Here is a 12696-nt window from a genome sequence, read left to right as displayed (position 1 = left end):
CGCGGTTTCCCATAGGAATGCATTGAAATTTAATTAATGCGTTCCTATAGGCAAAAAAAGAAATTTCAATGCATTCCTATGGGAAACCGTGATTCGCACGATGAATTTTTCACAAAACGAATTGACTTGTGGAACGAATTAAATTCGTCTTGCGAGGCACCACTGTATATTAAATTTTTGAAATAAAATATAAATGAATAAAACAACAACTCCCACCATTCCTGGACATTCACCATACTGCTTGGGGCTGACAGAACATCTGAAGGACCCAAAGTTCTCCATAGCTGCTCTAACCACTGCACCACCTTAGAATGGGACACCACTGTGTGTGCAGCCTCCCCAAGCATGGTGACTTTCTGGGTTTCCTTCTTACATCATGCTCTGCTTCTTTTCTAGGTGTTGTTTTAATCCCAGGGACACCCCAGTTAACCGCCAAAGACATCTCCTACAGGCTACAGGCTTCCAAAGCCAAATGCATCGTGGTCAGCGACGCCTTGGCCCCCGCAGTGGACTCGGTCCTGTCCGAATGCAAATTTCTGAAAACCAAGCTTCTTGTGTCCGACAGCAGCAGAGATGGCTGGCTGAACTTCAAGGATCTCATACAGTAAGTATTGCAACAGACATGAATGGATAGCAGTAGAGATATTATTTAGATCAGTGGTCTTCAGTTGGTCCAGATTAATACCCAGGTCTGACTTCCCAAGCTGCAACATGGGATCCATTTTCACTTTTGATTTATACGTAATAGCAGAGCTGAAGCACCCACCAGACTGGGTGAGGCAGCTGGATCAGGCAGCATTCCCCAAGGGATGGCATGCCTTTTCTGCCACCAGTCTCCCTGGCCTCTAGAGGCAGAGAGGAGCTGGCAACAGAGGTCTCCTGCCGAGTTGGTGAGAGGGGAGGCTTTCAGCCACTAGGAGAGCAGGGTTTGAATTCAGCCATGAAGCTTGGTGGGTAACTTTGGGCCAGTCACCATCTCTTAGCATAACCCACCTCACAGGGTTGTTTATCACTACCCGAAGGAGTCTCAAAGCGGCTAACGGTCTCCTTTCCCTTCCTCCCCCACAACAAACACTCTGTGAGGTGAGTGAGGCTGAGAGACTTCAGAGAAGTGTGACTAGCCCAAGGTCACCCAGCAGCTGCATGTGGAGGAGCGGGGAAGCGAACCCGGTTCACTAGATTAGGAGACTACTGCTCTTAACCACTACACCACACTGGCTCCTGGAGAACCTTGAGATCCTTGGAAGATAAAGGTGGTATATAAATATAATAATAATAATAATAATAATAATAATAATAATAATAATAATAATAATAAATATAAAGTAGTACCATAGTGCTTTCAGCCTATGGTGTGGATGTGGCCAATGACCCACTGGATTTCTGCCAAGGGTTACCGAATGGGTGCAGGATTCCAGCTGCTAGGTTCTGCTCATGATGTGTGTGGCTGCTGCGGAAGGGGGAAGTGTTGCCTGTCAATCCCACGCAATGTGATTGCTTTTTAAGAGCAGCGCCTGCCGACCATGACTGCGCCAAGACCAAGAGCGAGGACACAGTGGCCATTTACTTTACAAGCGGAACCACGGGAGCTCCCAAAATGGTGGAACATTCCCACTGCTGCCACGGCATTGGATTGATATCTGCCAGCAGGTAAAGCTTCTAAGTGCTATGGTAGCAAAAGCAGGGAATGGATGAGTCATGGCATTCTGGATTGGGCCCTTCTTGGGGGATCCTCTAATGACAGGGGTGGGGAATAGGATTGTCTCTGCTGGGCTATATTCTGAGCCCTTCCCCTGGTCAGTAGGGATGGAGGAGGAATATGATCTGGCTTACTTTTAAAGAATCTACATTGGTATCTTCTAAACATCATTAAGTAGAGTGTTTTGTAATGCTTAATGGCAGCTTTCCATTGTCGGCGTCTCGCTGCTCCACAGTTCGCCTCCTGTATGGACTTTGCACTTTTTAGCCGACTCACCTTCTGCCTCCTTTAGTCTGATTTGCTGCACTTTTGCTGAGTCACTCTTTAACACGCTTCCCAGAATCCTGATGCCCCGAGTCGGCAACTGGTTCCCCATCTTCTGCTCCTTTCCCACTTACATAGGCGTTGCATGGCTTTGTCTCCTTCGGCTATATTCTGGAACACGTCGGACCCAGGATGGATTAAGACGACCTGGAGTGGTGTTTTTGGTCCGTGGATCAATGGGTCATGCGTCTTTGTACATCGCCTGCCGCAATTCGAACCTGCCATCGTACTGAACGTAAGCGTGGAGGGCATTGCAGGGCGATGGTTCAGAAACTTCAGTTGACCCTAAATGAAGCAACCGCATTACTGATTGTGATTCTGCTGGGAGCTTGTATATAAATCCTGTTTTAAAACAGCTGCACATTTGTCTTCGGGGCCCAATTCAAAGTGCACATGTTGGTGATTGAAGCTGATTTGTCTAATAGCTTGGCTCAGTGTAAGACAACATCCTGTGGTCCTCACTTAAACCCAGTAGACATAGTCATGCCTCCTGGGGCAACAGAGGATAACTCGTTGCTTATTTCTGTGTGGCAGGGCCATAAGCGGTGATATCACCTTACCCAGTCAATCTTCTGGGCTTCACATACCCCAAAACAAAAAAGGCACCCTCCAATTTCCCCTGTTTGCTAGCGGCAGCCCCTGTTGCCTGTTAAAGCATCCTTTGGGAAAGCATGTACACAAATTCATGGAGTACAAGGCTATCAAAAATTAATGATGGCTTATGGCACCTGGCTGGCCACTGGGAGAACAGGATGTTGGACCTCTTCCAAAGTTCCGATTGTCCCCGTTTTGACACTGTCATAGCTGCCAAGTTTTCCCTTTTCTCGCGAGGAAGCCTATTCAGCATAAGGGAAAATCCCTTTAAAAAAGGGATAACTTGGCAGCTATGCACTGTAACAGTATCAATACTGTTCCACCTAAACTCACTGCTGGTGGAGACAGCGTGCCAAGCAACACATTTGGGGAGAGTGCTCTGATGGCTGTGATTTGGTTGTCTTTATTTAGACTCTTGCCCGATACCCAATCACCACTTTCTGCACAGCTCCTACAGGATTCCGTATGTTGGTGCAGCAGGATCTTGCCAGGTACTTTTCACTGTGCTAACTGGAAAAGAGAATGCAAGGGGAAATGGCCCTGTGTGAGCTGATGGGTGCCCTCCAGAATGTTGCCCTTGGGGGGGGGGTTGTGTCCCTCGGGCTGATCGGGGTTCCCCGTCCCTGTTCTAGGAAGTGCATGTGAAAATGCCCGTGTGTCACTGCTAAGAGTGTGGCATCCATCCAGTATACAGTGGTGCCTCGCTAGACGAAATTAATTCGTTCCACGGGTCTTTTCTTATAACGAAAAATTCGTCTAGCGAATGCATTGAAATTTTTTAGAATTTTTTTTTGCCCATAAGAACGCATTAATTGAATTTCAATGCATTCCTATGGGAAACCGCGATTCACTAGACGAATTTTTCGTAAAACGAATTCGTCTAGCGAGGCAACCTCCGCTCAAAAAATCCTTTCGTTAATTGGAAATTTCGTTAAGCAGGGCATTCGTTAAGCGAGGCACCACTGTATGGAGAAGGGTCGGAGCTCAGTAGTGGAGCATCTGCTTTGCATGCAGAAGGTCCCAGTTCCCAGCACCTCCAAGTAGGACTGGGAGACACCCCTGTCTGAAACCCTGGGGAACAGCTGCTGGTCAGTGAAAACAATACTGAGTGAGATGGACCAGTGGGCCGGCTCTGTATAAGGCAGCTCTCTATGTTCATTAACTTCCTATAGGATAAATAGTGTTTTTTTCAGATAGTGCTGTGTGTCCATTTTAAATCATGGAGGTTTTGGGGAGAGTATGGCTGAGTGAGCAGGAACACTTCCCGCTGCAACATTTTGTTGCAGTCATGGGTGTCCATGGGGGGTGGGGCAGTTGCTGCCCCTGGATGAATCATAACCCATAGATTCCTACCTTTCATTTTTTTTAAAAAAAAAATAGAGTACATTCGTAGAACCTGAGACAAAACATACAGTCATACCTCGGTTTAAGAATGCTTCGGTTTGAGTACTTTCAGTTTAAGTACTCCGCGGACCCATCAGGAATGGATTAATCCACTTTCCATTACTTTCAATGGGAAAGTTCGCTTCAGGTTAAGTACGCTTCAGGTTAAGTACGGACTTCCAGAACCAATTACGCCAGGCATCCCCAAACTGCAGCCCTCCAGATGTTTTGGCTTATAACTCCCATGATCCCTAGCTAAGAGGACCAGTGGTCAGGGATGATGGGAATTGTAGTCCAAAACATCTGGAGGGCCGAAGTTTGGGGGTGCCTGAATTACACTCATACTTCAGGTTAAGTACGCTTCAGGTTGAGTATTCTGTGGACCCGTCTGGAACGGATTAATCCACTTTCCACTACTTTCAATGGGAAAGTTCGCTTCAGGTTAAGTGCGCTTCAGTTTAAGTACAGACTTCCGGAACCAATTGTGTACTTAAATCGAGGTACCACTGTACAGGCAACATTCTCTCTCTCTCTCTCTCTCTCTAATTAGCCAGTTCCTTGCTTTTGGTTTCACTTTGTCTGCCCCCACCCCTGCCCAGAAAAATTATTGCAGGCACCCATGGGTGCAAGCCTCACTTGTGGGATTACTAATTGTCGCCATTTCTTATCAAGCTACAAATTCCCAAGCCTGAAGCATTGTGTGACGGGAGGGGAACCGCTCAACGCAGAGGTGTTGCAGCAATGGAAGACCCAAACAGGGGTGGATATCTATGAAGGCTATGGACAAACAGAAACAGTATGTCTATCTTCATTCTGGCGTGGCTGTGCATCTTGCAAGCTCACCACAATGCAGTTGCTAGATCTTTTAAATCAAGGGTGGTGTGGGGGAAGGCCTTTTCAGCACAGCCTTTTCTGAGAAAACTTCCGAGGGCCGCATGCCAGTGGCGGGTGGGGCCAGAGATCAAAATGGGCTGAGTATGAAACACGGAAATTGCCTCTGTACAGGAGGCTGGTTTCTACATAAACATCTGTAGCCCTTTTGCTCCCAGACAAAAAAAATGTGTCTATCTATATTTCCTATCTGTCTTTGTTTTGAAGCAGCCATGGGAGTAAAGGCTTGCATTCGGTAATTCGGGACTCTGCATGGCCAACTGAGAAGCCGTGATAGTTTAAGGGTTTTCGTGACGGTCCCAACATTTTGGGGGCAGTTGGAGACTAGGCAATATTTTCTGCTCAAGCAGCAGTGGAGAGAACTTATTACCCTCCCAAACTAGTGAAAGCTCTCCCGATTGTTATTCGGCTTTGTTTTCTCTCTCTCTCTCTCTGCTCTTACAGGTAGCCATCTGTACGAATGTTAAAGGGATGAAAATCAAACCGGGCTCCATGGGAGTGGCGTCTCCACCATATGAAGTCCAGGTACAAGGACGAATATAAACTTACCAGACTGGTGTCCGTCTGAAGACTGGGCAACCTGTTTACTGAGCACTCACCCTGATTTGTTTGTACAGAGTTTGCAGGGAGGTTAAACGACGTCCGCAGTTTACTGAGTATTCGTTCTACTTTGCTGTGAGGTGGTTGGGCGACACTGCATCAAGGAAGTCCCACATTTTCAAGTGTATCTTCCTGTCACTTTCCTTACTTCCAAAACTCTGATTTTTTGGGGGGGGGGGCGGGAATGGGTTTTTAAATTGTATTCCATAGAACTTAATGGAAATCACTGGGAACGTATTTCCACCATCACTAATCTAAATATTCTAATTCATTTCCCTTTAAAATATATATATATATACTGGCCTATAATGGAACGCTGCATAGATATCTATCTTAACGGGAGGCATTGAGAACCAAGCCAAACCGCGAAGTGTACCATTGTTCATGGAGATATGTGTGTGACTTTTAAATGAACACTGGTTGGCTGAAACAATAAAAGCAGGGTTTTTTAATCTTTTGCTTCTACAGATTGTGGATGATGAAGGCAAAATTCAGCCTCCAGGGGAAGAAGGGGACATTGCTATCAGAATCAAACCGAAGCGGCCTTCTTTCCTTTTCTCACGGTACTTAGTAAGTATTATTTTTAGCATGTCAACAATGTACTGATAGATAGAACAGCTTTACTTTGCAACCAAGCTGAGGACATCAGTTGGATTTAGCTCCAGGTCTAGATTTTTGCTGTGTTACAGGGTCCAGTGGTAGTACAACATACAGCGGTACCTCGGTTTATGAACACAATTGGTTCCGGAAGTCTGTTCGTAAACTGAAGCGTTCATAAACTGAAGCGAACTTTCCCATTGAAAGTAATGGAATGTGGATTAATCCGTTCCAGGTGGGTCCACGGCGTTCGTAAACCGAAAATTCGTAAACCGAGGTGTTCATAAACCGAGGTTCCACTGTACAGTGTATTGAGGCAGGGTATGGAATCATTTGCATGCCATAGGCTAAGGTTCAATCCCCAGTGTCTCTAGGTAAGGCTGGAAGAGATCTCTGTCTGGAACATTGGAGAGCTTCTGCCAATCAGTGGAGACAATACTAGGCTAGGTGGATCAATAACCTGATCCTATTATAAGGGAGTTTCCTATGTTCCTACCCCTGAAGCTCACAGCCCTGTAGTTCAACAAACTTGGCTGTTGTCAGGGGTAGGTGTTATCAGGCAGCTGGCAAGGCCCACATCCCAGCTTGGGACCCATTGCTAACTCTTTTCGTCTTCCTGACTCTGCTCCTCTGCCTTGCTGTTGCTGCTTCTTCACCTGCCCTCTCCTGTAATGACAAGAGCAAGGAGTTAGAGTAGCATCCTCTGCACATCTTGCCCTCTTCCCTTCGGGTGGTGGTTTGGTGTAGACTCTGGTGGACAGTACAGGCCTCGGTCCAGTATACCTGAAGGAGCATCTCCGCCCCCAGCGTTCTGCCCGGACACTGAGGTCCAGCACCGAGGGAGAAGCCAAGTCACAGGGAACTAGGCAGAGGGCCTTCTTGGTAATGGCACCTGCCCTGTGGAACACCCTCCCACCAGATGTCAAAGAGAAAAACAACTACCAAACGTTTAGAGGAAATCTGAAGGCAGCCCTGTTTAGGGAAGCTTTTAATGTTTAATAGATTATTGTATTTTAATACAGTGGTGCCTCGCTTAACGAATGCCCTGCTTAACGAAATTTCCGCTTAACGAAAGGTTTTTTCTAGTGGAGGTTGCCTCGCTAGACGAATGTGTTTTACGAAAAATTCGTCTAGCGAATCGCGGTTTCCCATAGGAATGCACTGAAATTCAATTAATGCGTTCCTATGGGCAAAAAATATATATATAAAAAAAAAATTCAATGCATTCCTATGGGATTCGCTAGACAATTTTTTCGTTATAAGAAAAGATCTGTGGAACGAATTAAATTCGTCTAGCGAGGCACCACTGTATTCTGTTGGCAGCCGCCCAGAGTGGCTGGGGAAACCCAGCCAGATGGGTGGGGTATAAATAATAAATTATTATTATTATTATTATTATTATTATTAGGCGGCTGCAGAGGCAGCAAAGAGGGGGAGGAGGGAGGACCCACTCAGGTAGGGCTGAGGAAGGGAGAGCCTCTCGTTCAAGGGCCCACTGAGATCTGGAGTCAGCACTTTATGGCAGTCTTCAAACCAAGAGCAAATCACCTTGCTATTTTGTCTTGGGGCACCATTGCCAAAAGGGACAGAAAACATATTGAACAATTTTTGGTTGTTGTCAGGATAACCCTGAGAAAACCGCAGCCACCGAGCGTGGCGATTTTTATGTCACTGGAGACAGAGGGATTAAAGATGAAGAAGGCTATTTCTGGTTTGTCGGAAGATCAGATGATCTGATTAATTCTGCCGGGTAGGTTCAGTTCGGTTGGCTTTCCTCCTTTGATCTGTGCTATTAAGCGTCAAAAGGCGCAGGAGTGACCCCCCCCTCTGTCTCTTAGGTATCGTATCGGCCCATTTGAAGTGGAGAGCGCCTTGATAGAGCACCCGGCTGTGGTGGAATCAGCTGTGGTCAGCAGCCCAGATCCCGTGAGAGGAGAGGTAACAGAGATTCAGGCAGCCAACACATTCTGCAACACATGATACTCAGGGTGCAAAAGTCGCGTGCAGTTTGCTTGCTCGGAGAAAGCCTAATAAATCTTGAAACATTGCAGCGGTACAGATGGTGCTGTATTTCAGGGACATGCCTGAGCAGAGGAGGTATAAAAGTGAAAAAAAAACCAGTTGCATCCCCAAAGCCCAGTTTTTGATGTCACAGTGGGCTCTAAATACCCCCTTGAGACCCTGCCAATTTCCATGAGTTCCTAAATCCTCTTCTCTCCCTGCTCGCTCATTCCTATGGTTAACCCAACATTTAAGGATTAATCTATGTGTGCTTCTAGTTCTTTAAGTGAGGATCCGCCTGCTGCTAAAACAGCAACATTCATCCTCAAGGGGCTCAGAGAAACCCCCAAGTTTTGCAGGCATAGAAAACATTTAGGGGAAAAAATCCAAAGTAGGGGAAAACCTGTTGAGGACTGAGCATGCTTAGTGGGAGGGAGAATGGAATGCAGTACTACCTTGAAAATGGCATGGCCAGCTGGATCTCTGAATGCACAGCAGTATTTTATTTTGGCTAATGATCAATATCTTATCCCAATCACCCAGTCATACTGATGCCTATTTCCCCTTCTGAGTCGTTAATGCATATATGATTGGCATCCCATAGGTGGTGAAAGCCTTTGTCATCCTGTCTCCTGCCTTTAAATCGCATGATCCAGAAAAATTAATCAAGGAGCTCCAAGAACATGTGAAAAAGGTGACCGCTCCTTACAAGTATCCTAGAAAGGCAAGTATCTTCCCAGGTCTTAACAGGGAAATTAAAATGGGCTGTAGATTCATTGAAAGCAGTGAACGTGACTAATTTAGACTCATTAATTTCAATGTGTCTATTGTGAAGAGGAATTGACTGGCTTTTAAATTGTTTTGCAAACTCTGAGCAGCTATGGTCATGCGGCTGAATTAGTCCAAGGTTGCAAAACACTGAGATGCACACTTATGTTTTGCCTACCCAGGTTGAGTTTGTCCAGGAGTTGCCCAAGACGGCAGCAGGGAAAATCCGAAGGAACGTATTAAGGAACCGAGAATGGGGAAGAGTGTAGCTTTGGCTGAACATCTGCAAACCAAGAACCTTCCTGCAGTACTGTTGTTTGTTGGCAAATACTCTCCCTTAAGGTTGCTTCTAAAAGTCTCATCTGATTCTCCCCTCACCTGAAATGTTGGACTTGCAGTTTCCCTTCTTTCCAAAGTGGAACCATGATGTGTCAGGAACCCTCAATCATTCTGTCTCTCCCCCCCCCTTTTTTTGAATGAGATTGGGGAACCTGTAGCTCTTCAGGTGATGATCAACTTCCATTGGTCCCAGCCAACAACAATTTTATTTTTTTGTACTCCACCCATCTGATTGGGTTCCCCCAGCCACTCTGGGCAGCTTCCAACATCTGTAAAAACATAGTAAGACATCACCCCTTAAAAGGCTTCCCTATACAGGGCTACCTTCAGTGGTCTTCTAAAGGTTATATAGTTACTCATCTCCTTGACATCTGATGGAAGGGTGTTCCACAGGGTGGGTGCCACTACTGAGAAGGCCCTCTGCCTGGTTCCCTGTAGCTCCACTTCTTGCAGTGAGGGAACCACCAGAAGGCCCTTGGAACTGGATCTCAGTTTCTGGGCCGAACAATGGGAGTGGAGACACTCTTTCAGGTCAGGGGTGATGCGAGTTGGAGTCCAGCAACATCTGAGGGCCACGATCCCCAAGCCTTGTTGTAGTAGAGACAAACATCCAGTTTTCATTTGATTTCCTTTCTCTGCTTAACTGATCAGCACAGTTGCATTGATGAAACATTGCCAAAAACACTGTTCATGTATGTGCAATTACATCAAGAGTTTTGATAAGGAGGGCCATAGTTCCGTGGTAGGGGATATGCTTTGCATGCAGGTCAGATCCTGTTCCCATTCTCTCCACTGATGGGTTAGGAACAGACCCCTGTCTAAAACCCCGGGATTGCTGCCACCCAGTCTAGACCAGGGATAGAGAACCTGTGGTCTTCCAAATGGAGTTTTAGGGCTGATGGGAGCGAGCATCGACACTGGCATGGCCCTGTGGTTAGGGCAGTGTTTTTCAACCTTTTTGGGGCAAAGGCACACTTGTTTCATGAAAAAAAATCAGGAGGCACACCACCGTTAGAAAATGTTAAAAAAATTAACTCTGTGCCTATATTGACTATATATAAAGTAATTCTCCCACGGCACACCAGGCAACATCTCGCGGCACACTAGTGTGCCGCGGAACAGTGGTTGAAAAACACTGGGTTAGGGGGACGACAGGAGTTGAAGTCCAACAAATATCTTTGAGGACTGCAGATTCTCTTTCCCTGATATGGACTTAAGGCAGAAAGTGGATGAGTTGAGGCCAGACTCCTATCTTGTGCCAAGTTCCTTTATCTACACCAAAGGCCTGACAGATGTCATGGTTTTTTATGTTTTGTTGCTAATATACAATATTAGCTAATATAAAATATTTTTTGTTGCTGATATAAAATATGCTACAAATGTTGATCACCTCAAGGATCAAACTCAAATAGGAGTTTGAGGGTGCTAGTAGATAGAATTAATCCCTAAGAAGTGTTGTGTGAAGATACCCTGCCATGTTCTAGGACGCAAACCCTGCAGTGTTAACCATCTGTACTAGGCTCCTGTTTTAGGTTGGACTGAAGCTGAGAGAGGACAACCACCCTGCAATGTTGTTCACTGCGTTTCTCCCCACATTGTATGTTTGGCAGAAAAAGTAATCTGCAATAACCCTGTTGTGTAGCTCACCCTTATACACCAACAGCAGGGTTGCGACATAGTCCAAAGTTAATGTTTCAGAAGGAAGGGAGAGGCTGAGGCTGGTATAGATTCCCAGTTTTTTAAAAAGCAAACCATCATACATCTCATGTTGCAGGCAGGCAGATCTATTTCAAGCTGGCCTCTCAGAAACTCTTCTGATGTTAATGTAAGCACTCAGTTGCAGGTCAGCCTCCTTTGGCTGGCATGTGGATTGGTTGCAAATATTAATGTTCCAAAAATAAAACAATGCTGATGATGCAAGACCCAAGTTAGGGCCAGGCCCGTCCTAGCCATAGAGGCTAGTGGTGCGGAGAACCACGGCGCTGGAGGGCGCTGGAAGGGCGCCAAGTGAGCGCAGGGTTCCGGCGATCTGGCCAGGACCACGCTCCATGAGATGAGAGGCTGCGCTGCGTCTCTCTCCTTCTCCGAGGACTCCGCGCTGCGCCTCCTCGTTTCCCACAGCACCCAAGCAGCTCTTGCTGGTCCCGCGGTGCGCGCGCTGGTGGCGAAACTTGACTGAGAGGAACCCAGCGCTGGGGTAACGAGAAGGAGGTGCAGCACAGAGTCCTCGGAGGTGGCCTCCCACTGCTGCCGCGGTCCGGTTGGCACTCCCGGGTCCTTGGAGTGGCTCTGGAGGGGGGCGCTGGAGGGACCCTAGCGCCAGGGTGCTGGATGGGCTTAAGACGGCTCTGGTTAGGGCTAATATGAATGACCATTTTTGCAGCCACCAACAAGTAAATATTTTCAGGTGAAACAGGAGATTGTTTTACCAAAAACTATGTCACTAAACTTTTATTTTTGTTCTATCAACTGTGCCGATGTATTTGTAACCTTGGTTTTTTGGGGAAAAATTCCCAAAGGAACGTTTCTAATTGTACCAAATCAATATTTTGAGTGCTGGAAATAAAGCTATTTTCTAACCTTTATGAATTTTACATTTCTCCAATACTTCTGATTATGATTGCAGAAAGATTCAGACACACTTCAAAAGCTAAGACGCTCAGGCTGCAAAGACTCATGCTTCGAATGTTCCTAAATTTCAAGCTGCTAAAAGGTCAGAGTATATAATTAAGTTCAGAAAAAAATGGCTCCAACTCCCACAAATGAAAATAATAGTTGATCAAGGGATTGGAAGAATCCCCTTGCAAATTATAATAATTGAGGCCTTTTAGTTTATAGAAAAGACGAGTTAATGGGGGGACATGATAGAGGCGTATAAAAATTATGCACTGGTGGTGGTGGGGGGAACGGAGTAGTTTTTCTTCCTCATACTATAATGCAGGGCCATGCAATGAAGACAAAAACTCACCTTAGTGCAGGCATCCCCAAACTTCGGCCCTCCAGATGTTTTGGACTACAATTCCCATCTTCCCCGACCACTGGTCCTGTTAGCTAGGGATCATGGGAGTTGTAGGCCAAAACATCTGGAGGGCCGCAGTTTGGGGATGCCTGCCTTAGTGTGATGCTTAATTCTTCCTAATTGGTAGTAACCAATGTTAGTTAGAGTAGACCCACTGGCATTAAATGAAGATGAATAACTTATGTCTATTTGTTGTGTATTGAGTCAAAGGATTTTATCTCTGTATTATTATTGTCTGTATTTGCATTAGGATAAAGTAACTGCCTTTTGGTTCCAGAGGGTACAGCTACTATTGGTTCATTTAAGCTGCTGTATTTGGATCCTCTGTCTTATTGGTTCCCTCCAAAAGGCAGCACTGTGATTGCCTGATATTGTTCCCTCCAAAATGTATCCCCTTCTAGCTAGTTCCCTGTCCCTATAAATGTAGCCTTCCTGCCCTCACAGTCAGTCTTGTTCACTTTAATAAAGAGCTGTTACTAGA

General features: G+C 46.0%; 1 protein-coding gene across 2 annotated transcripts in view; it reads left to right on the top strand.

Annotated features, from left to right (window-relative positions):
- LOC118092472 (acyl-coenzyme A synthetase ACSM5, mitochondrial) overlaps positions 1-12696 on the top strand; it is a 19709-nt gene extending 7013 nt beyond the window's left edge. Inside the window, exons 4-14 of one of the 2 annotated variants that reach the window (XM_088656930.1) lie at positions 397-604; positions 1507-1650; positions 2102-2258; positions 3029-3108; positions 4673-4796; positions 5336-5416; positions 5960-6061; positions 7711-7838; positions 7927-8026; positions 8694-8813; positions 11823-12696. In XM_088656930.1, coding sequence (XP_088513056.1) covers positions 397-604; positions 1507-1650; positions 2102-2258; positions 3029-3108; positions 4673-4796; positions 5336-5416; positions 5960-6061; positions 7711-7838; positions 7927-8026; positions 8694-8813; positions 11823-11891 — 1313 coding nt within the window. In that variant the 3' untranslated portion in view covers positions 11892-12696. Of the gene's footprint in view, positions 1-396; positions 605-1506; positions 1651-2101; positions 2259-3028; positions 3109-4672; positions 4797-5335; positions 5417-5959; positions 6062-7710; positions 7839-7926; positions 8027-8693; positions 8814-9039; positions 11782-11822 lie in introns of those variants that run through there. The other variant, XM_035130501.3, reaches the window with a different exon arrangement.

The sequence above is a fragment of the Zootoca vivipara genome, chromosome 13 (assembly GCF_965207765.1).
Source record: "Zootoca vivipara chromosome 13, rZooViv2.hap1.1, whole genome shotgun sequence".
NCBI classification, from domain to species: domain Eukaryota; kingdom Metazoa; phylum Chordata; class Lepidosauria; order Squamata; family Lacertidae; genus Zootoca; species Zootoca vivipara.
Note: the sequence above shows the minus strand (reverse complement) of the source record. Positions and strands in the feature narration are given on the sequence as shown.